General features: G+C 46.2%; 2 protein-coding genes across 2 annotated transcripts in view; one reads left to right on the forward strand and one right to left on the reverse strand.

The window, feature by feature from the left end:
- The first annotated feature begins 1,848 nt into the window (after positions 1 to 1,848).
- On the forward strand, positions 1,849 to 8,909 carry Atp5o (ATP synthase, H+ transporting, mitochondrial F1 complex, O subunit). Its single transcript, XM_013027550.1, has 7 exons — positions 1,849 to 1,949; positions 3,711 to 3,761; positions 4,398 to 4,508; positions 6,270 to 6,399; positions 7,129 to 7,241; positions 7,856 to 7,942; positions 8,741 to 8,909. Exons 1-7 carry the CDS (start codon positions 1,914 to 1,916, stop codon positions 8,852 to 8,854), a joined length of 642 nt encoding a protein of 213 aa, XP_012883004.1. The 5' UTR covers positions 1,849 to 1,913; the 3' UTR covers positions 8,855 to 8,909.
- Positions 8,910 to 23,614: 14,705 nt separating this feature from the next.
- Itsn1 (intersectin 1 (SH3 domain protein)) overlaps positions 23,615 to 24,613 on the reverse strand; it is a 195,520-nt gene continuing 194,521 nt past the window's right edge. The window contains exon 40 of the mRNA XM_013027430.1: positions 23,615 to 24,052. Coding sequence (XP_012882884.1) covers positions 23,904 to 24,052 — 149 coding nt within the window. The 3' untranslated portion in view covers positions 23,615 to 23,903. The remainder of the gene's footprint in view (positions 24,053 to 24,613) is intronic.

Below are 24,613 nucleotides of genomic sequence, written 5' to 3' on the forward strand. Positions count from 1 at the left end.
CTACTTGCCATGAGACTTACTTGAAAGTGGTCTCAGAATCATTTCTTATCAGTTAAAACTTTTGAAAAGCAGCTTCCTCCCATGGACCCAAGTATTTAAGTTTCATACTCTCTCTCCAAGCCAGAGTTCTGTAGCTGTATTTAAAAATTATCCTAAATATGAAAACAGGTGTATCAAAAGATGCTCAGGAGGGCTGGGATGTAGCTCAGTGGCAAAGCGCTTACCTACCAAGTGCAACGTCCTGGGTTCGATCCCCAGTACCAAAAAAGAAAAGATGAAAGAAAAAAAAAAAAGATGCTCAGGAGATTCAGAAGGTTCCCTTTTTTTTTTTTTTTTTTTTGGCTAATCCTGAGGTTTGAACTCTGGTCCTGGGCTCTGTCACTGATCTCCTTTTGCTCAAGACTAGTGCTCTAACACTCGAGCTATAGTGTCAGTTATGGCCTTTTCTGAGTAGTTCATTGAAGAGTCTCATAGGCTTTCCTGCACCAGCTGGCTTTGAATGATGATCCTCAGATCTCAGCCTCCGGAGTAGCTAGGATTGCAGGTGGATTATAGGCATGAGCCACCAGCACCCGGCAAAGTTTCCAAATTTGAAAACAGCTGAATTCTCTTCACAAATGACAGAAGGATTAAGTTACTGGACATCCCTTTGATGGATTATTCTGTAGCCGATTTTATAAAAATTCTACAATTTGGAACCATGCTTATAAGAATTCTTTCACAATCCACTGATAATCCTGCACCCTTTTATTTCTTGAATTAAAGAAAAAGGCAAGATACTAAATTATATCCTGAAATTTGTATGTGTAATAAAACATAAAACAACTATTGTTGAGTACTAACCTGTCAAGCAATTGTTTATTTATATATTTCATACATCCTTTACTTATAAAATTATTTGTTGTTTTCTAACAACCTGTAATGCAGTTTCTGTTATTATTATTATACCCATTTTATAGATAAGAAAACTGCAGCACAGAGCCATTATATAATTGGGGTCACAGAACCAACTGAAATTCAACCCTGGGCGGTCTACAGCCTAAACATGTATTGGGAAATAATTCACGAAAATATGGGCCTCTCGCGGGTAGAAGCAAACGCAAGGGCATTCCCTCTACTTTCTCTATTAGAAAAAAGAAAGGCGGCGCAGTGGTAAAATCACACCTTAAAGGGGGTCACGAATAACCTGTGTTTCTATACTAGATGCGGGCAGACTCGGCTCCTTTGCCATCGGCCGCACCCCACGGCGGCAGCCGGCGCCCCGCCGGCTTCCCCCCGCAGGCTTCCCCCGGGAACGCGCCGGGTGCAGGCCGGTCGCTGGGCGCGAGCGCAGCCCGGCCACGGCCGGGGCCGGGGGGCTCCATTTCGAGGTTCCGTTGGCTTGACGCTGGGCTCCCCGATCTCACATCCGACTCCGCCCTACCCAGAGTCAAGGATTCAGACACCAGAACCTCAGGCAGCCCCAAACCGCGCAGGTCAGCGGACAAAGGCGCGGAGAGGGCGGCCGCGGCCCGCGAAGCGCCCGCAAGCCTCGCTGCGTCTCTGGCTCGCTCGGGCGAGGCTCGTTCTTCCCTGTGGCAAGCTCGGCTTTGTCTGGCCTATGCATGGAGAAGCAGCCGCTGACATGTTAGGAGAAGCACTCCACCGTGCTAACGCTGTATGTGAAATAGAACAAGGGCAACTGCCTTTACCTAAGCACAGGTTAAGTCACACCGCCATTCAGGGGCCCAGAACGCACCTCCGAGTCTAAGGACTACAACTCCCAGCCTGCAGGAGGTTTCCGCGCGTGCGTCCTGAGGGACCACGCCTACATTTCCCAGAGAACCTGGCGTCACGCCGGAGCGCGCGTGCGCCGTCGCACCCCTTTCCGCTTCTCCCTCGCTTTGACCTACAAGCCGCCGCAGAGAAGGAAGATGGCCGCCCCGGGGGTGTCCCTGCTGTCCCGGCAGGTGAGAGGAGCCGGAGGAAGGAACCCTCCTCGGGTGACCCGTGCCAGATCCCCAGAGCCATAGTGTGAGGCCACGGCTGGAATTAGGCTGGCCTCTGCTCAAGGTCGTGGGGCCCAGCGCGTTGGGGGGACCCCCGGGGGTGATCCGGCTTCACCCCCTGCGGGGCCGAGAGCGGGGTGAGGGGGGCATGACCTTGGCGTCCTCCAGGCCGTGACCTTGGGGCCGTGACCCTGGCGTGTTTCGGGGCTCCGTCCTGGGAGGCCCCGGAGAGGGAGGCTGGGCCTCCTGGACTCCGGGGTGAAGCACAGACCCGGCTCGGCTTCCTTAGCCTGGGCGGTAGAAGCCGTCAGAGGTCAGTGACCAGCAGAGCTTGCTGCTCTAAAGCACCTTGCCCGAGTTCAGCCCTGAAGTGGTGGGGTTGAGACTGGAACCCATGGAATCAAACACAAGACGGAGTGTACAGCGTCCAGCCACCTCCTTGGAATGACCACTTGTAGCTTACGTAATTTCTTCCCAAAGTGTTCAAGAATTTGCAGTCCTCATAATAAATTCCCGAGTTGCAAGTAGATGACGATGGCCAAAGGATTTCAAAGACAGGATCTCTTAACTAGGATTAGGGCCATTTTAAATACTTAAAAAAAAATCTGGAGGGAGGACTATTTTTAAATTCGAGAAATAGCATTTTTATTCCTAAGTAAGTACATCTGTTGCAAATCATGACCAGCATCTCCCACTTTAAAAATCCTGCTCAAGGGGCTGGGAAGGAGCGCTTGCCTTGCATGCATGAGGCCCTGATTCAATTCCTTAGCACCACATAAGCAGAAAAACCTGGAAATGGCACTATGGTTCAAGTGGTAGAATGCTAGCCTTGAGCTGAAGAGCTGAGGGACAGTGCACAGGCCCAGAGTTCAGATCCCACAACCAGCAAAAAAAAAAAAAAATCCTGCTCAAGAATGTGGCCATATGGGGCTGGGAAGGTGGCTCAGTGGTAGAGCGCTTGCCTTGCATGCATGAGGCCCTCGGTTCGATTCCTCAGCACCACATAAGCAAAAAGAAAAAAAGCCGGAAGTGGTGTTGTGGCTCAAGTGGTAGAGCGTTAGCCTTGAGCTGAAGAGCTGAGGGACAGCGCCCCAGCCCAGAGTTCAAGCCCCATGACCGGACCCCCCCCCAAAAAAAAAGAATGTGGCCATATGAATGACAAAATTGTGTGCGTGTGTGTGTGTGTTTAAAATGTACTACCTGGAAGTTGGTGTTTCCTATACGTATGTGCTAACTTCATCCTCTCCCCACAAATTAGCAAGTTGGTGGGAATTTCCAAGCAATTTGGGATGATTTTTAGTAGTGAAATTCACTTGTAGAAGAAAAAGCAGTTCATACTTGTATAATCTGTCTGATTCTATAAAAATATATGAAACTAGCTGGGCACTGTTGGCTCACACCTGTAATCCTAGCTACTCAGGAGGCTGAGATCTGAGAATTGTGGTTTGAAGCCAGCCCTGGGAGGAAAGTCCATGAAACTCTTATCTCCAATAAACTACTTCAAAAAAGCCGGAAATGGCATGGCTTCAGTGGTAGAGCACTATCCTTGAGCACAGTGATGCTCAGGGACAGCACCCAGATCCAGAGTTCAAGCTCTAGGACCACCAAAAGAAAAATTGTGTGTGCGTGTGTGTAACATCCTTTAGGATTTTTCTTTTTCTGTATTACTGAGATAGAAACTCTTCAGGTAATTTTGTTTGATTGTTTCTCTTTGTTTTAAAGGTGAGAAGCTTCAGTACTTCAGTGGCCAGGCCCTTCAGCAAGATTGTGAGGGTATGTTCATTTATATTCTTCTGTCATTGCAAAGTAAATGAAAGTGTGAAGCAGCAATGGTTGTCTTAAATTTCAAGTAATTAGAGGTCTTAAAATTAAAGCCAGGCACCAGTGGCTCATGACAATAATTCTAGCTACTCAGGAGACTGAGATCTGATGATCAAGGTTTGAAGCCAGCCTAGACAGAAAAGTATGTGAGATTCTTCACTAATCTACCCAAAACTCCGGAAGTAGAGCTGTGGCTCAAGTGCTAGAGCTCTAACCTTGAGTAAAAGAAGCTCAGAAACAGAATCCAGGCCCCAAGTTCAAGCCCCAAGATCAGCACACACAAAGTAATTCGATTACAAGTAGCTAGAGCTAGAAGGAACTTTGGATACTGTCTTTTCAGCCCCTCGATTTATAAGTGAAGGGACTCAAAGTTACAAGGACTAAGCCAAGGAAATGAACTTCTCCTCTATTTGAGAATTGCCCTTTAGGACTGCTCTTTATGAACTCCTGTGTTTTTGTTAGTTTGCTTTTGTTTTCTTGAGGTGCTGGGCCTTTTGCTGAGCTGCTTCTCAGCCCTAATTCCATTGTTGAGAGTATACTGTGGTCTTACCTTTTTCTTCTTCCTTGGTCCATCCTTTCTGTTGAAAGCCCCCTGTGCAGGTACATGGCATTGAAGGGCGCTATGCCACAGCTCTTTATTCTGCTGCATCTAAACAGAAGAAGCTGGAACAAGTGGAGAAGGAGTTACTGAGAATGTCAGTAAGTATTTGGCTTCTTTGTCATATGTTAAGTTCCTGTTGTACATGTTTGACTTTAAGTTATGTGACTGTGTCCCTGATGAAGTACAGCCTATCAAAAGATCTGCCTGGAGGGAGGGAGGGCAGTGGAGGGGGTGAGTCTGAACAGGGTACATTGTAAGCAAATATGGATATGTCAAAATGAAACCCTCTTGTACAACTAACAGATACTAAAAAAAAAAATGACAGAAACAACAAGAACAAATACCTGTAGCAGGGTGCTGGTGGCTCACGCCTGCAATCCTAGCTATTCAGGAGGCTGAGATCTGAGGATCATTGTTCAAAGCCAGCCAGCCCAGGCAGGAAATCCGTGAGACTCTTACCTCCAATTAACCACCAGAAAACCAGAAGTGGTATTGTGGCTTAAGTGGAAGAGCACTAGCTTTATGCTGAAGAGCTGAGGGACAGCGCCCAGGCTCAGAGTTCAAGCCCTACAACTGACAGGGGGGAAAAAAAGCTGTTTCTGGTAAACATGTTAGTAATCATATTAGATTTTGTTCTTCAGAAACTATTGTGTAATAGGAACAAACAGACACATAAAAGGATATTAGTAGTAGGAACCAAGATTTCTAGTGGCCCATGTCTATAATCCTAGCTACTCAGGAGGCTGAGATCGGAAGATCACAGTTCAAAGCCAGGAGGGGCAGGAAAGTTTCTTGAGACTCTTCAGTTAATCACAAAAACCTGGAAGTGGAGCTGTGGTTCAAGTGGTAGAGCACTAACCTTGAACACAAAAGTTTAGGGACAGCATTCAGGCCCAGGACAGTTTAAGCTCTAGGACAGTCAAAAACAAAACTAAAAAACATAGAAGTATAAAACCAAATATAAGAAATGGTTTAAGAAAACTTGACAATTAAAAGGCTACCCATAAAAGACAAGTATTTAGCCAGGCGCTGGTGGCTCACACCTGTAATCCTAGCTACTCAGAAAGGCTGAGATCCGAGGATCTCCCTTCAAAGCCAGCCCAGGCAGGAAAAATCGTGAAACTCTTATCTCCAATAAACCACCAGAAAACCGGAAGTGGCGCTGTGGCTCAAGTGGTAGAGCACTAGCCTTGAGCTGAAGAACTGAGGGACAGCGCCCAGGCCTGGAGTTCAAGCCCCACGACAGACCAAAAAAAAAAACAAAAGTATTTTCAGAATGCTTTACTGAGAATTATGTGCATGCATGTTTATATAGGCAGCATGCTGTTGAGTTTTTGGCTGCCCAATTTTATTTTTGGTTGCTTGTGTTTTTTGGTGGTGCTTGAGTTTAAACCTGTGGCTCCACGCTCACTCTGTCTTCACCATCTTCTTGCTCAGCTGGTGCTCTACCACCTGAGCCACACTCTCCATCCCTGCTTTCTGCTGCTCATTTTGGAGATACACTCTTACAGGCTTTTTTAAGGAGACTGACTTCAGACCACAGTTCTCTAGATCTTAGCCTCCTGAGTAGTTAAGAATTATGAATTTGAGCCACCAGCTAATTAGTTATAACTTTTCTTGAAAGATAAAATACATGTAAGAAACTTCGTAAAGCATTCTCAAGTTTTTTAAAGGAATGTCATAGTGTATAGAACATGGTGTCGTTGATAGTCCTACAGTCGGAAATGTATCTGACTATAAATTTTTCTTCGTATGTGCTTGAGAGGACTGGTTGTCCTAATTTATCAGAAAGTATGTATAGTAGGTGGCATCATGTGTGCTTTAAAGAACTTAGGAGATTACTTCTCTGGTGCTTTCAGCAACTTATGAAAGACCCCAAAGTGTCGGCTGCTATTCTGAATCCATATGTTAAGCGTTCCATTAAAGCAAAAAGCCTGAATGACATCACAGCAAAAGAGAAGTTTTCCTCTCTCACAGCCAACCTGATGAGTAAGTATTAGAACTTCATTTGAGTTTCTTTAAAACTTTGCTGCCAGAAATTTACTTCTTAGGCCATAAGGGCTGTTGGCAGTGAAGAATCTGCTAAGTCTAAATCTCTTAACTGGCTTTCAAAGCACCTAGTTGACACATTCACCTTTGAAGAGCCAAAGAGTTACTGGAAACTGTAACATAAATATGAAAATCAGATTGCAGGCTAAATGTAAGGAATCTGTTTCAGACCTGAGCGTGTAGTGCAGATGGCAAGAGTTCTGGCCTAGCAAGCACAAGGCTCTGAGTTCAAACCACACCACAAAATGAAAGATCTGTTGAGTATATACACAAATACGCAGAATAACGTACGTGCTTATTTGGGCTTTTTTGATTTTCTCTTTTTTTTTTCAAAAGTAACAGCTTCTCCATTTACTGCATCTTGAAAGAGATTGATCAGGAGGCTGAGATATGAAGATCCTGATTTGAGGCCCATCCAACCAGGCAGACAGATCTGATTTGCTGGTTAATCTTTAATTCACCAGCAAAAAAAGTCAGAACTGGAGGCATGGCTAAAGTGGTAGAGCTGTAGCTGTGAGCCAAAAAAAAAAAAAAGCTGACCCAAAGCATGAAACCCAGTACCAGCATAAAAATAAAGATATGGAATATAGTGTTTTAGGGCTCCAAGCAAAGTGTGCTTTTGAGGTGGTAAGTGAATTTCGCGTCATTGAAACCCTCTCACTTTCCCAGATTTGCTTGCTGAAAACGGTCGCCTCAGCAACACGCAGGGTGTCATTTCTGCCTTCTCTACCATGATGAGTGTGCACCGGGGAGAGGTGCCATGCCTGGTGACCACCGCCACTGTGAGTAGCTGCGCTTGCCTCTGCTTTCCGGAAGGGACTCCTCATCCAAGTGCTCCTGCGTGCTCTTCCCAGCTCTGTGAATGTTCACTTTGAAAAGGCACTGTGTGTCTTCATGTTTCTACATGGCAGTGTTTCCTTTTTTAAGTTACTTGCTCAAAGTCACACAGCTGGCCCCAGGATTTGAATGCAGGACTATCTCAGAGGTACACGGTCCTTAAATTATACTACATTACCTTACCAGCAGGAGTTTATTGCCTGTGTGCTTTTCCTTCCTGAGTTAAGTTCAGTCTGCACAGTCACCGGGTCTGTGGGCTTGGACATGAGTAGACTGGTGGACTTGGAGTTTGCAGCCCTGGACCTCATCAAGCTAACCGTCGAGCTAACAGTTGTAGTAGGTCAGGGCATTGCTTTGGACAGCTTCCCACGGGCTCTGTGCCCCCGAGTCAGCAGCATGGACCCAAGCAAGCAGCTCAGGGCAGCCACGGCACAGTCCCCGGGGTTACAGGAACCTACAGGCTGTCTTCATGGAGCATGTCCACTGTGGGCTTTGCTCTCCTTATAACTCTGGAGGTTTATTTTTTGGTTCGTTTAAAGAATGGTTTGTTCTTTTTCAGCCGTTAGACAGCACTGTTCTCGCTGAACTAACAGACGTCCTGAAGAGCTTCCTAAGTCAAGGCCAAATGCTGAAACTGGAGGTTAAGGTATGTTTCTAATCGTTTACATTGTGTACCTTGGGTTAGCAGACATTAACAATAATACAGATAGGAAATGCGCAAAACATTAGATCTGTTCGTGTATTTACTTATTTGTGCTAACCCTGGGGCTTGAACTTGGCCTGGGCACTGTCCCTGAGCATTTTTGCTTAATGCTAGTGCTCTGCCACTTGAACCCAAGCTCCACTTTTAGCCTTTCTGTTAGTTGGAGGTAAGAGTCTCTCATGGACTTTCTTAGCCTGGCTGGCTTTGAACTATGATCCTTAGATCTCCGCCTCCTGAATAGTGAAGATTACAGGAGTGAGCCACTGGCATTCGGTCAGATCTGTATATTTTAATTTTAAATAATCATCAAATTCTGTGGATGGTTTCACATTTAGCTCTTTCTAGATGTGTATATATATATATATATTTATATTTATATTTATTTATTTTTTGGTCAGTCTTGGGGCTTGAACTCAGGACCTGGGTACTGTCCCTGGACCCCTTTATGTTCAAGGATAGCACTCTACCACTTCAGCCACAGCACCACTTCCAGCTTTTTGGATAGTTTGTTAGAGATAAAGAGTCTCACAGGGACTTTTTCTGCCCAGGCTGGCTTTGAACTGTGATCCTCAGATCTCAGCCTCCTGAGTAGCTAGGATTACAGGCGTGAGCCACCAGCGCCCTGCGAGATGTAACCTTTTCTGCTGGTGTAGCACCTCCAGCCATTCCAGACACTGTCCTGCCGCTGCAATGCTGGAAATGATATCCGTGTTTCATGCTTCCTCCTCTTTTCTTTCCTAGACTGATCCTGCAATCATGGGTGGCATGATCGTCCGCATCGGGGAGAAGTATGTTGATATGTCTGCCAGAACCAAGATTCAGAAGCTGAGCAGGGCTATGCGGGCATTGAACTGAAAATTCCCATCAGTAAAAATCCTTAATCTTGAAGCAACAATAAATTGCTTCCTAATGGACCATATTGTGTTCACTTGTCTTCTAACACGGAATTCAAAGATGCTCATTTGCATCTTTTTCCTAGAGTCCTCCTACATGTAAGGTTAAGAAGCTCTTTGGGCTGGAGAATTAGGTTTGAATAGATCATCCTGAGGCATGTGTTCATTCATCAATTAAACATAGTATCAACACAGACTCATTCAAAAAGTCTCAGGTACTGCCAACCAAAATCTCATCTGTAAGGGCTGGTGGACAACTTCCGGTCTACAATCAGTTGTCACGTGGCCTGTGCTCCATCATGGAACATTTCCTTACAGAAATGCTTCATTCTTCCATAGCACCTCAATTGAGCCATGCCGTGTGCATCTTAAGCTTCTTGATAACCCCATGATAGAAGAAGACTTTACAAAGGAGAAGAGAAGTTCAGGAGTCCTGGAGGTATGCTCGGGGTGACCAGCCAGGACAGGAGGACCAGGAACCAGTAGTCCGAACTGCACTCAGGCAAGCCTCTGTGACCCCATTTCATTCCTCAGATGATCTCCGTCTGCTTGTTAGCCAGGAACGACTCCCAGCTTAGCTCTTCCCACGTTTTTCTCCTGAGCAACTAGAGAAAATGAGTTTTCCACATGGCCATTCTTTGGCCACCTTCCAAGTGGGTTTGGCTAACAGCCCTTTCCTAGAGGGGCTCCTGCTTGGGTGGGGACAGGACAGTTGCAGCTGGGAGGACTTCCCAGGCAGAAGCCAGCCCGGGGCCACACCCTGTGCAGACGCAAGGCCAGTGTGCCTTCTACCTCGCTGTCATGTCCAGCTTTACCAGGAGCATCCTGAAACCAGCCACAGAAGGGCCTAACCAGAGTATTAACAGCACTTGAGCTTTCTCGGGAACCAAAAGTGCCCCAACAGCCACTTATCTGCTAGCCAGTCCTCTAACTTGGAGGTGGGCCTGGGACCACCAAGTTAAGAGTCTACAGAGAAGTTGATAGCCATGATACCTCGATTGTATGGTGCTTCATAGCTTTCAGAGCTGTTGGTGAGCATTTTTCTTCAGCTCAACGTGGTGATGGTGGAGACTTCATAAAGGTGCCTTCACCATGCATGTGCATGAGTCCCATCCAGCTACGTTATCCTAGCTAGGCTAACAGGCCAGGGCTACTTTGTGCAGGCTGGCATCAAACCTCGATCCTCCCAAACTCAGCTTCCCAAGTAGCTAGGATTACTGGTGTGAGACTAAAGTTTTACACAATCCCAAATGTGCTTGATCTTGATCTCATCTGATCTCAGAAGCTGAACACACTTGAGTGGTAAGTGGTTACAAATGAACTAACTGAAGTAAAATAGACTCTGGGAAGCTCCAATAGTACAATTCTTCAGAGAAACAAGGCAAAACCCAACAAAATCAGTACCAGGAAATGGGTACTTGCAAAAGGGGAAAGTAAGACCAAGAGGAAAGGGGTAGAAGAATGAAGCGGGGAAAGCAGAACAATACAGTCAAGAATTAATTGTATGTACCATAGAATTGGGAGATAGAAGGGGAGGGGTGGGTGGAAATGGGGTGAAGATGTTAAAGTGATGGCAGGTCAAGATGCATCATATATATAAACTGCTTTGGTGAATGGCAGCTTCTTTGGACAGCTACTTAAAGACAACAAAAATAAAGTCCTTAATATCAAGCTGTAAACTAGGCGCTGGTGGCTCATGCCTGTAATCCCAGCTATTCAAGAGGCTGAGGTCCAGAGGATAGCGATTTGAAGCCATTCGAGGCAGAATAGTCTGTGAGACTCCATCTCCAATTGATGGAGCAAGCACTAAGACAAGCAAACAAGCAAGCACAAGATCCTGAACTCAAACCTCAGTATTACCAAAAAGTAAATTTTTAAAAAATCAAGTCAGGGAAGCATATATCTGCTTTAAAGGATGACAAACTAAACGTGACAAGATTTACATAAATTTGGTAGCTGAAAAGTATCTCATAACTACTAAATAGTACAAGAGAATTTAAAGTGCTCACACCATATATACACAGAAGAACAACAAACATGAAATGCATCGAAAGGGTTACTTACGGGACACTGAGGCAGAAGAATAGGAGTTCAAGGCCAACCTGGGCATCAAAGCAAGAACAATTCTTTAAAAAGAAAACTTGTTTTTATGTGGAAGAATATTTCCATTAAGTGATTTTTATCATTTTGGTATTTTTTTCTGGGTATGCTAAGTTTTCTGCGTTAAGAAGGATTATTTGTTAGTAAAGGAATAGTTGAATGAAATATTTTCTGTTGATTGTTTCCACTGGTTTCTGAGTTTGGTCAACAGGAATCTTTTCTATATGTTTTACACGACGTTGTCAGTGTGATTTCTTCTCCCTTTCTAGCTGTGAAAGAGTGACTTCAGAGTTGGTATAGTTTGGGTATATAACCTATTATTACTCGAGATGGGGTCTGGCTATAATCTCTTGTATTGTCTCTTCACTTCTAGGTTTTAAGAAATCCTTTCTCAGCCTCTCAAGATGCAGGAACTCTGGGGCTGGAACGGTGGCGCAGTGGCGGAGCGCTGGCCTTGCATGCATATGAAGCCTAGGTTCGATTCCTCAGCACCACATAAACAGAAAAACGCAGAAGCAATGCTGTGGCTGAAGTGGTAGAGTGCTAGCCTTGAGCAAAAGAAGCTCAGTCGGGCCATGAGTTCAAGCCCCATGATTGTCACAAAAAAAAAAAAAAACAGATGCAGGAACTACAGCTATGTACCATCCTGCCAGGCTTAATTTATTTCTAAGTAGGAAAAGGGCATAAGAATTTTATGTTTATCAAAAATGGGAACGTACTAGTTTTCAAAAGACAAGCTGGAAGCTCCTGTCTATAATATCTTAGCTACTTGAGAGGCTGAGATCAAGAAGACCATACATAGTTCAAGGCCAGCCTAGGCAGGAAAGTTCAGGAGACCCCTCCTCTCAAGCAATAAGCTGGGTGTCCAGGGACACACCTGCCATTCCAGCTACAAAAGGAAACCTAAAATAAGTGGACAATGAGCTAAACACATATTCTCAAGCAGAAAATAAGACCCTATCTAAAATATAACCTGCATGAAAAAGGCTGCAAGTGTGGCTCTAGCCATCATGGCACTCCAGCAGAGTACCTGCCTAATAACACCAAGGCCCTCAGTTCAAGTCCCAGTACTGCCAACAACATTAAAAAGACAAACGTGTGACTTTGGGGATTTTTTTTTCAGGTTTCTTTCTTTTTAACGGGCTATAAAAATTCGGCCAGTGTCTAAGCCAAATTTATTTCATCAGTTAAATCAGTGATAAAATTGGGGAGAACTCCCTTAAAACTAGAACAGAAAAAAACACTATAAATAATACAGTTACATTCGAGGTTGAGGTTGCTAATGGCAAAGGTAAAGGAGAAGTTTTGAACTTGTGGTTTGTTAGAAGGTGAGGAAGCCAGGCATCCTTCTGAATGACTTGAGAGACAATCACAGCTTCTGGCTCGCCCTCGCCACTCAGCATTTTTTATGCCATTCAACATGGAGCTCATATTCTTGGAAATATTTGGTACCAGGCAGTCTACTATTTGGGGTTAGCCATTTATTTATCAGAAGGAAGTGGAGAAGAAATGAAAGGGTTGTTGGCTGGTTCTCCTTTTAGTTTTATGTTTGCATAATTTTCCTTGCTCAGGAAGCACACACAGGAAGAGACGCCATTTTCAGGTCTATTCACTTCCTCTATGGCAGAGGAGGTGGGACAGAAAGGACCCAAAACAATCCACTGTAGCAGGGTTGGCTTTTCTCATTTTATTCATGAACTATGTGAATTTAAACCATACAGGTCAAAAGGACCAAAGAGTTGACCCTATTTAAGGTCAAGATGCACAGGAATATCCATTTGAATTGATGTTGCTACTGATTTAACCAAAAAATAAAAGGAAGAAACTCAGTTACCAAAGTCTGAACTGGTAAAACTTAACATTTCACATAGCATAAAGTGCTAAAAGAACACAAACAGGAAAACAACCTCAGCTTCTTTCAAACAAACAAACAAGAAACCGAATGTTTTGGCCCTGCTTCATCAAGTCTTAGACAAATACATAATTCTACAATTTATAATAGTATCTAATAATCTTTAGAACTCCGTTAACATTACATAGCAGATGATATAATCTCCCTTTTATGGAAAATTAAATAGTACCGTTATTTGGCAACAGAAGTATATTACAATCAACAGGACATCCATCAGTGGGGCAGCCTACCCTTACCCCAGGCAGGGCTACAAGCAGAGCAACATACCTCCAGCGCTACCAGCATGGGCCCCCTAGTCACTAGAGATACAAGGTACTCAGTGTTACAGCTGATTACATTCTTTTGCACACAAAGGCTAACCAGGAGGGTCTGCCAGCACTACTGGGTAGGTTCCCATGTTCTGGCTTTTCTTGTCCTCCATAGATCTTGGAACAACCAGAGCTCTGAGACATCAACTGGTTGGCCATTCCCATTCACCGCTCACTTGCCACCCCACCACCCAAGAGGGGGACGAATCAGGGCTTAGTTTGGTGGGTAGATAGGAGTTTGCCTAGTCCTATTCTCTGGCTGACACGGTTGTCCCGGGCTATCTCCAAATGGCTCCATCTTTGGAAAGAAAGAAAGTTGTAGACCACATGGACAGTCCTTCGGGATGATTTGCAGGAAGCTTCCAGAACTCAAACCTTTCTAGACCCTTGAAGTCCAGGAAGTCACTGAGCCTCAGCTTCACCAAACAAGGGCCCTGGACTCCTGGTTGGCAGCATTTGGGGGCACATAGCTTTTTGAAAGAAATACCACGAATGACACTCATTCCATCTGTCCATCAAGCCCCGGTCCTAACCTTTCCACACCAGTGCTCACACCCCGGGCCTCGGAATCACCAGAAGCCAGGACTGCTTACCACAGAGGCGCTTCGGCCGGCCGCCCTGAGGTCACTCTGCATGCTCTCCTGGGACTTAGACACATTTCGTTGAACTCTCCTAGGCTTCAGATACTTTTCTAGGAAGGGAACGGGGAAGGGAAGGAAAGGCCTCTTACTCCGGGGTCTCCATCCATGGCGCAGGCACAGACCTCTGCCAGGGTGCTCTGCGGCTGCCCGCTCCTCCTGCCCGCAGAGAGCTGGCCCTCTCGCCCGCCCTGCTGTGCAGCAGTCAGACAGAGCGTGAAGACACACGCCCCAGTTGCTCATGGAAGATGCAGACACCAAAGTGGGACACCCAGTTTATCCACAAAGAGAGCAAAAAAAATGGCATCGAAACCAGGTGAACCTCCCCGAAGGCCCTGGCTCACTCTAGATTCCCGACTCCTCCATGAGAACACAAGGAAGCGGCCATGGCACGTGGAGCCAAGGGAAGACAGCTCTCTGGCTGTCTCTCATCTTTCCTGACCCAAACACCACCCCCAAAATTCTGTCACTTATCTATAGAAAACAAAACTTTTGTGCCCATCCTGGGGCTTGAACTCAGGGCCTAGATGCTCTCTCTGAGCCTCTTTTGCTCAAGGCTCGTGCCTCTACCATTTGAGCCACAGCTCCCTTTCTAGTTTTCTGGTGGTTAATTGGAGAGATGAGTCTCATGGACTTTCCTGCCTGGGCTGGCTTTGAATCATGATCTTCAGATCTCAGCCTCTTGAGTAGCTAGGATTACAGGCGTGAGCCCCCAGCGCCCAGCTATAAATCATTTTTAGGGGAGCGTGGGGGGTACTGGGGATTGAACCCAGGACATTGCACTTGGCAGGCAAGCACTTTACCACTGCGCTCCAGCCCAGCCTCATAAATCAAGTTTTAGTGTATCATGGGGGGTTATCGTCCGTCAGGGCTACAGGACATTTTGACATTTTTCCTTTTGTGACTCCAATGCCCATTTCATTCCCTGCAAGGGGGAAAAAATGACTCCCTGGAAATTTCTAACCATATACAACTTAGATTTTTTTTAATAGAAGAAAATTTAGTTGGATTGAACCCAAACAATCTGGTGAAGCATTTTCTACTCCTGGGATAGGTTTAAATTATTTTTCTATAGTTTTATGCGCTTACATTAGATTCCTAAAATACTCTCAGATACATACAGAAAAAATAATCTCTCAAGGACAATCACATTTTACAATAACAAGTAAAAGATTTTAGACTACAGAATCCATGTTAAGTTGATGCATGGAACACCACAGGCTCTTACATACCATCTATAACAGTTAATCGTGGTCATTCCCAGTAATCTAGAGCAGAGATTCACAATGGACCAGAGAAAGAGCACAGCATCCCACATTGTATGGTACAGTGTGGTTTTTTCTTCGCTAGGAATATCGTAAGATGCAGAATCCCGGAAGTGGTCAGGTGATTTTATCCCTCCCACAGGATGTATGAGGGTCTCTTCCGTATGCTTAAGTTTATATGTCACAAAGTTGAAGGTGCAAAGGGAATACACTGTGTGGTGGATGCAGACTTGTGAAGGGGCCACAAGGCCACAGAACAGCTTGTGGTCTGCAGTGCCTCCCGTAGCTCCAAAAGACCTGACAATGTGTGTTTGCATTGCAAGTCTGAAACTAGGCATCATAGCTGTCCTGCTAGATACAATATCAACTTCCAGACACAATAACCATTTGGTAGAGAATGGTTTTTTATTTGTGGGTTTTTTTTTGGGGGGGGGAGGGGACTCTGGTCGTGGGGCCTGAACTCTGGGCCTGGGCCCTGTCCCTCAGCTCTTCACCTCAAGGCTAGCGCTTTACCACTTGAGCCACAGCGCCACTTCCAGTTTTTTTTTTGTTTTCTGCTTATGTGGTGCTGAGGAATCAAACCCAGGGCCTCATGCATGCAAGGCAAGCGCTCTACCACTGAGCCACCTTCCCAGCTCAGAGAACATTGTTTGAGAACGTTGATTTCTAGACTCTATTTGAAAGATGTTCACTCCTTTAACCTGACACTGACACAATAGCAGACACCTCTAGAGAGTATTTGTTCCGAAGGCCTACGGTTTGGAAGATGACCTGACATGGAAACAAAGATCTGCATCACTATGCTGTCCAAGGTGAGTTAAGTCCATGGGAGATGAGTTTACAACTGCAGTTCACTCTTCTCTCTATATTTCTACTTAGCAAACATAATCCCAGATGGATGGAATCAGGAAAGACAGTAAGGATTATTGCTCTCTGTGTGTGTGTGTGTGTGTGTGTGTGTGTGTGTGTGTGTGAAGTGGGACTATATTTATAAAAAGCAAGCAGAACATTTAAAGCACATTTAAAGCAAAAGCTTGCAAAGAAAGCAATAGGCACACACACATACACCCCTATGTAATCACTGGATTCTTCTAGAACACTCAGTCACCCAGCAGGGAGTCTTTTCCTCTCTGCTGACCACAATCACCCCAAAGCCTCACCAGATTTCTGGAGAGATCCCAGCTGAGAGCCGCTGCCTCTCAGGCAGGGGATGGGCGGCCTCTGGGTGGGCTGGCAGCCAGCTCTGCCCATCCCCCTCTTGAGGAGGTGGCTGCCAGGGACTGAGTACTTCCTGGACCCTCCTGCTTCTTTTTGAAAGCAATTTTTCCCCCTTTCTTACCAGGAACAGGGAGAAAAGGCCTTAGTGAATGACTAATGACCAAAGGAAGCATTTTTCTTTCCAAGGAGTGAGTTCCATAGTAAAGGTTCAAAGGTCATTTGATATCCAATTGTATGGCCTAAACTGGGAAACTGGGAGAGGAGTTCCTGCCACCACTGGTGACAGCTCCCTTTCTGACTTAGAGGTAGCCGTCAGATCAGAGTTGTGGTTTTGTATCCTCTAATTATCCCACCTCATTTATGCTTTTAGGAAATAAAAATTTTAAAAAGCAGATGTTCTATGTTCACACCTGTAATTCTAGCTAACTCAGATAAAGGGAGGATCACAGGCTGAGACCAGCCAGGGCAAAAAAAAAAAAATGCATGCAATCCCATCTCAACCAATAAAAGTCGAGCTTGTTGGTATCTACTCATCCTTCCAGTTACTCAGGAACTATAAACAGGAGGATCATGGTCCAAGCCAGCCCAAACAGAACTTAGGAGACCCTATTTGAAAAATGACTGAAACCAGAAGGTCTAGGGACCTGGATCAAGTGGTAGAGCATTTCTCTGGCAATTACCAGGCTCTGAAGGAGGCAGGAGGGAGGGAAGGAGGAAAAAAGGGAGAAAGGGATGGAAGGAAGAGTCTTTGAAGGAAGACTTAAGATGAAGAAGCCCCACCTACTTCAGGAACCCACTGAAAGCATAGTGCTGTCAGCGCCACAGGTGTTAGACCTGTACAGTCACACTCAGGAGGGTGTGACTAAGATCTGCTGTCCCTATCTTGAAATGCTTAGTCATTTGGACCAAGAGATCTCAAATTACCTGTACTTGACCTATAAATCATGAGCTGGTCCCAAAGTATGACTAGGAAAAGGTTGGAGCAATGTGTTTCCTATCTCCTTCTTCAGTGCACAGATCCATTCCCTAGTAAACACACACACACACACACACAAATATACACACTATGCCATGGACAGCCACATTCTTCCAATAATTTTTGCCATTTAAAACTTCAGACATCCAAGTCTGCAAGTAGAGACTTTTCTTCCACTTGAGTTGAGCCTCACATCTGAAGCTCTGTTGGAAAAAGAGGTTTCTGGGACCTTTGCTGGCCAGCCAGCCAGGCCAACACAGGGGAAGCCTCCTATCTTACACATGGTACCTGTGAAGGGCAGAATCCAGAGGCCCCCACCAAAGCAAACGCAGAAAAGACCCAGCATTTGTGAATAGCAAAGTCCCACCAGGTGTCCCAGAGGAAGCTGGCATCCAGCCCCCTGCCCAATGCTAACTACTACCCGCCCCCCTAAACACCCTTGGGGGGGGGGTCTCCTCATTGCCTGGGTGAGGGACTGTGTTCTGGCTCTGAGTCATTTTTTTTTTTAATTCTGCAATTTACATGAGAGCAATTCCCCACATCTGCACTAGGGGGCACCAGCAGCTTGGGACCAGCAACATCCTATGGAAGGGAAGGCCCTCTCCACCCTAAGCAGGGGCATGGCCTGAAAGACACTCTCATTCAGAAAACCAGGCCCCTTTAAAGCTCCTCCCTGCCTTTGGCTCCGGTTTCCCGGAGAGAGACCCACAGTGTTTCCACCCAGAACAGTTCTGAGTTGAAGAGGGAAAGGCCAAAGCATCATAGCTGCAGAAGCCCAGAAGCACAGGACAGCACTGTTGAAAATGACAAAAGTAGAAAGCCAAATTCTAGAGGAGCACCGTACATCGAAAGCCAACAGCCACTGGTGTTTCCTCAGGAAATACCTGAGGAAATCTGGTTGATGCTTGTTGCTGTTTGTTGTTTGTCAAGGCTGAGAAGCCCACGTGTGAACACAGCTCTACTCGGAGGGCTTAGAATCCTAAAATACACTTGTCAGAGGACAGTGAGAATATAGGCTGGCAGAGCAAACAGAAGAGAGTCCTATTAAAGCACAACTCGAACGATACCCTGACACACAGCAGTAGTATTTACCCTGAAATAGGACAACCACACGTTGTGTCAAAAAAAAAAAAATAGTGACGTGAATTTTATCTGGTTCTCTCAGAACGAGAGTAAAGAGATATCTTTTAGCGGAAGATTTCAGTATGTCTGCCTGGAACTGAGATGGCTTTTTTGCAGGTTAATCTGAATTTGTATAAGTGTTTGGTGTCAATTAAATGATTCAAAGTCAGATCTACAGTTAGATGTGGAAGTCACAAAGGCCTCTCCTACTGCTCTGCGCACCCCAGGGGTGGCCTTTACCAGACTGGGTCTCCCTGAATGAACTGTGCGAATCACTGACCATGTTACAAAAGTAAGACTGCCCATGTGTCAGCATCTGATGCTCCCAAGTGACAGAGTTACACTGAATTCTGTCTTTCACATCAGGTACATTTCCATGCTAATCAGGAACAGATTTATTTACTTTTTACTTCTATAGATATGAAGTTATGCACCTTAATTGAACCGAGTGAACTCCATGAATCTGACACAGTAAGGGTGGGGAAACACGTTCTAGAATTTTCCTTCCCTCTAGCTCAAATAAACAACTGCTTTCCAGGTACAAGGAGACAGAAGCCTTATGGCGGAAGCAGAAGGCAGTGGGAGGTGAGGGCGACAGGCTCTCAGTCACAGAGCCGCTTCCTCCAGTCAGACCTCCCAACGTCGGGTCTGCAAGACGAATGCATCAGAATCATCCAACACAGAACCAAAGACACACAGGGCTCCTGGGAAGGGTCACTCGGGAAGGCTGGCACCCGTTCTCGGGCCTGCTAGGTAGGAGACACAAGTCATGGTGACAGGAAACACAGGGACACGCTTCGTCTTTAGCCGGGACAGGGCTAGCTGGTGTGGGCTGCAGGAGTTGGAAATGGGTGGAATGCTACTTCCTCTGGAATGTCCGATCTTTGGAGCCCTGGTTTACGCTGCCCCCCACCCCGCCACCAAGGAGTACATTGAAGTGGATGAACCCCCTCATTCTCCAGGCAGCTCTCTGAAATCCAGATGGCCAAGATGGCAGCAGAGCTGGAGGAGCTGCTGATCAGGTCAGGCTGTTTGTCACCCTCGGTTTTCCTCTCTGAACTTTCTTCTGCTCAGCATGAATTACCTGGTGAGTCTGACCTCATGGATGATTACAGGTCTGCCTTCTGCTGGGAAGGATTGCAGACAAGAACAGACTAACCATGTAATTGAGGGGAAGGGAAGGGAGGGGAAGGAAGGAAAATAGCCTTGGGTTCTCAAGCTCTGACGCTAGCTGGAAGGAACTATGTGTTACTGCACAGGAGGTGCATGGAGGCTGGTGCATGGAGGCTGGTGGATGGAGGCTGGTGGGTGGGTGTCATGGTGCGCATGTCGGGACTCAGGATCCTCATTCTTAGTCCAGGGAGGTCAGGGCTTGTCTAAGAAGTGCCCATCGCTCATGCGAGCCTATTTCTGTTCCTCAGATCTATCCTGGCCAACTAGCTCTCAGCTTTGCCAGTCATGCCATTTCCACTGTATTCTTGGAGCAAATGAATTGGAAACACAAGAACTTGGTCTCAGAGATGGCTCCAAGGGATAGCGGTGCTAGGAGCGTCCCAACTGTTTTACAAACCCCTCACCAGCCAGGACAAAACATGACTCAGGGCACTGCCTGGCGAGCTTGGCAGTTCACCAGAGCTGCTCCCAGAAGTAAGGGGAAATCCCTGGCAGGCACCTCAGCGCCCATTCCAGGACAAAGAGGAGTTGTTATCTCTCCCAAACGCCCCTGGAATCGCTCAGACCCACTCTCTGAGGACCTCACTGGGCCACGGTGTGTGGGCGAGCTGGGGATCTGCTACATCTCTTCCAACTAAAGCCACACGAAAACATCCGGGCTCCTTGGCTTCATCACATCGCTCTGAGCCTGCGAAGCAAGTGTGTTTGGGAGAAGCAGACCACTGCTAAGCCCGCACCAGTGTGAGGCCCCGGCTCACCCGGTCATCTATTTGTAAGGTACACCAGGTGCGCAACGGAAGGGAAGGCCAAATTAAAAAATCAAGTCAAATCACACTTGCGGTGTCCAGGAGAAATTCTTCACGTTGTTACACCCACATTTTCTTTCCCATAAGTACATTTTTTTTAAAAAATAGGTCTGACCCAGCAGAAAGAGTTCTTTGGAGTAAACAATCTTTTTCTCCTCGGAAAAAAAAAAAAAAGATGAGCTAAGTGTAAAATATAGTCTTAATGAACTGAAACCCGTTTCATTTCTCCATTTCTCACTGACTTCTGGCCACAGCAGATTTTCTAACATCCTCTCTCTCGTTGGCTTCAGTTTTGTTTCTTCCCAGCATTAGAAAGCAGATCTACTATCATCCATCCCCGAAGTCCCTGACCTCATGGCTGCTCCCCCCCCCCCCATAGCAACCTCCGGACCTGGTTACCAAGGGAAGACGGGACAAGTGGGCAAATTATCCACTTTCTGCTGGTCAACACCAGTCTATGCAGGGGAGTACCTTCCTATACTTTGATCATGCTTTTGTTCCCAAAACAAAGAGGAAATTCCAGCACTCAGGAGCTGAAACAGGAGGATCCTATGTTCAAGATCAGCCTGGGCTATTATGGTGAGATGTCATCTCAAAAACAAAATAAAGAAGAATAAATGCCCCTTCTTCCATTCATGCTCTCTGGAAGCAGAGCTTTCTTTTCTGTGGTCAGAGAACAGAGACTTGCTATCCAAGCCCATCAAATATGGAAGCCTCATTTCTGTAGCATTCCCAGAGCCCAGCACTTACGAAGGCCCTTCTTTCCACCCGAAGTCTGGCCTGAATGAGTGAACCATGAGTGTCCTCGAGATGACACAGTCACAGCAGCGCTGATTCTAGTAGATAATGCTGTCTATCTACCTTCCAGAGAAGGTAGATATCAGCCAGAGAAGGAACAGCGGCCCGATCTTTGGGACCCTGTCCTCGGAGCTCCTCGGGTAATTCTCAGAGTCTGGGAATCATTGGAGAGTCCAAGCATCACCAGGTCACCAGGAAAACCCTGCCTGGGTGGGAGCAGGTCAAAGGGACAGAGGAGCTAGCAATGGGGCTCAGAGATGAGAGGTCTTCAGGAGTGTCTAAAAGGCTAGTAACAGGATGACAGACAGCACGACCTGGAGATGCCCTGTATTTAGACATTGAAGTGCCAGGCCAGATTCCTATTGGCAAGGACATTTCATCTGCCAAAGTAACCCAGATGGTTGATAAGGTAGAAATGAAGGAATAAAGGGCCCAGGGCTTGAGATTCCACACGACATCCACATTCCTCTATCTCCCAACTCAGCTCATGAGTCACAGCTAGGTCTGAGGAGAAGCCCAACTCATCCATAATCACCATCGGTTGCATTATACATTGCAGCAATAAACACAGGACATGAATCCAGAGCTTGCTACACTGAGGAGTAGCTCAAGAATGTTCTATAGAGTTGCTTGGGGAAAAGCTTCATCCATTGATTTTTCATACTACACTAATTCCAATAGAGGTAGTCCAGGACCTACAAGGTAATGTTCATCACTATGCATACCACAACCTGCCCATAGGAATAGTGATGTCCAACACGAACACAGAAATACCATTAATGAAGGGATAACAGAAAGAAGGGATTGGAATGGCCATCCAGCGCTACCTCACTTACACATTTATTACTTCGTTAACTATGGTAAGAGGTCCTTCATGAATACACAGAACAAACTCTATTGGTTATAGAAATATGAAAAACATGAGTTACCTGTCTAAATGAATAGAGAGATTTCATTTTAAACCGTTATTCTTAACATCAAAAGTAGAAACATAAAGTAGGTGATCCATGTCTTCGGCTGGGCCGTGGGAACAGATGCATGCCTGAAGAAGCCACGCTTGGTGGACAACATGTTTAGTTTCCAACTAAAGAGTTTGTTTTGTTTCAAAAAAATACGTATGTCTGTTGCTTTTGATACAAAAACTCTACACTATCTTCAATAAATAAATAATAAAGTGTTTCTTAAAAGTATGAAATGTAAACTTTGTTGTCCTTGCCAACACACACTTTTGTTTTTTATTAATTGCTTAGAATATGTCAGGGCTGTCCTGGAAAGTTACTCCTTGATGCACCTAACCCGCAGGGCGCCCTGCTACCACGCCGATGCCGTCACCTCTGAAGTACCTCATCCATCCTACTGAATCCTAAGGACCTACAGTCAAAGGGACCACCAGCTAACGCAAGGAAGCTCAACTCCAGAGCCAGAGAACATGCAAAGAACATTTCATGACCACTTCAAACTGGCGTTACAAAAACATCCACATGCGAACAAAATACAGCCCACACTGTCATTAGCAAATCAAGTTATGCTCTAATTCATCAGCCTATCTCTTAGCATTGAAAGGAAAAGCCCAACTCACTCAAACTCAACATCTCAGTACCTGGCCACACACTACGGAATTAAGCTCCTGTCGATCATGACTAAGAGATTGGCGTGTGTCTCTGGAGAACAGGAAGGCGCATGCTCACAGGCTCTTTCTCTTACCATACAACGAATTTGCCTTGCATCTCTCCACCCCTCTTCCAGCTTGTCATTTTTTTCCCCTTCACCTTAAGGAGCCAGGGTGTCCATTGTATGGGAATCTACCAAAGAGAGTTGCTAAAGTTTCCTACAACAGTCAGAACCTGGTACGTTTAGCTCTGATCACGCTCAGAGCCAATCACCAGCAATGACTTGCCATAAAATTCTTCTAAACCAAAGGAAAACATTTTCCAATAATGCCAAGTAACCAGTGAGCCACTGATCCCATCAGGTTGCCTTCCCGGTGATCTGCCACGATCATGGGATCACGGCAGCAGCATGGCCTGACCTGGTAGATCACAACCATCCTCCACGGCCGGTGCCACCTGAGCTGGGTCTCCTGATGCACACTGGCATGCTCTCACCAACAGGAATTTGTCCAGGCCTGGGGGGGGGGGGACTGATGGCTCTAACCACACACGCTAGGATCCTCCAGGGAGCCGAGCCAGCGCCCGGCCAGGAGACCACGGCACCTGGTGATGGGTCCAGATTCTGGAGCAGCAGCAATTCCACTGTAATTGGACTAAACCACCACACTGTAGAGCAACGGGCCCCCGGAGGGGAGTGAGACATAGGAGGGTTACATGAGTCCCCCCAAAAATACACACATTGCATTTATAAATCCATTTTATAGTAACCAGATCCATGCCTCCAGCGGGACGACGGGCCAGGTTCCTAACCAAACCCAACGGAAGGCTATGGGATTTCAGAGGCCCTGTAAGCCACCGTGAGACCTGCGCTGAGAACAAAGGAACACAAGAGTTTTGTTTCATAAAGTGGGAAATGGATCGAGAGGAACGGGATTGTCAAGAATTATTCCTAGGAGCTCTGAGGGGCCTGTCTTTGCTGTCCCATTGCCCTGACACCGAATGGTGGCTTCTGCGAAGAGGATTGCGGTTTGCAGACAGCATGTGGGGCTTCAGGAAGGAACTCAGCTGCGCATGTCCTGCCGTTCCTATGGCTCATCAAACAGCTGCAGGTCCAGGCGGACCACGATCTCTCCCGTGGGGACCTCGTGCAGCAGGAGACACTTCGTGACGGGCCCCTTGGAGCCCTGGTCTTTCTTGATATCAGCCACACGGATCTCTGTCCGACCTAAAAAATCTGAAAGGAGAACCAACAGACCATGCTCAGAGCAAGCACCTTGTCTTCAAGGTACCTGCTTGCCATACTGGAAATCTCCTCATGAACTAGTCTGCTCCCCTTTCTTCTGGGACCTACAAAGTGAGACCAGTGTTAAGATTTCCCACTTATTTCCCAGTGGACTTGTCAGTGTGCCATCATATTTTGTTTTAAAGAAGCAGTCAGGCACTAGAGGCTTGTGCCTGTCATCCTAGCTGCTCAAGAAGCTGTGACCTGAGATCTGTGATTTAACACTAGCCCAGGAAGACAGTCCCATGAGATTCCTATCTCTCACCAACCAGCAAAAAGCTAGAAGTGGAGCTGTGACTCAAATGGTAAAGCACCAGCTTTGAGTTAAAAAAAAAGGCAGGGGCTGGGAAGGTGGCTCAGTGGTAGAGTGCTTACCTTGCATGCCTGAGGCCCTGGGTTCAATTCTTCAGCACCACATAAGCAGAAAAAACTGGAAGTGGCGCTGTGGCTCAAGTGGTAGAGCACTAGCCTTGAGCTGAAGAGCTGAGGGACAGTGCCCAGGCCCAGAGTTCA

The sequence above is a fragment of the Dipodomys ordii genome, unplaced genomic scaffold (assembly GCF_000151885.1).
Source record: "Dipodomys ordii isolate 6190 unplaced genomic scaffold, Dord_2.0 Scaffold104, whole genome shotgun sequence".
NCBI classification, from domain to species: domain Eukaryota; kingdom Metazoa; phylum Chordata; class Mammalia; order Rodentia; family Heteromyidae; genus Dipodomys; species Dipodomys ordii.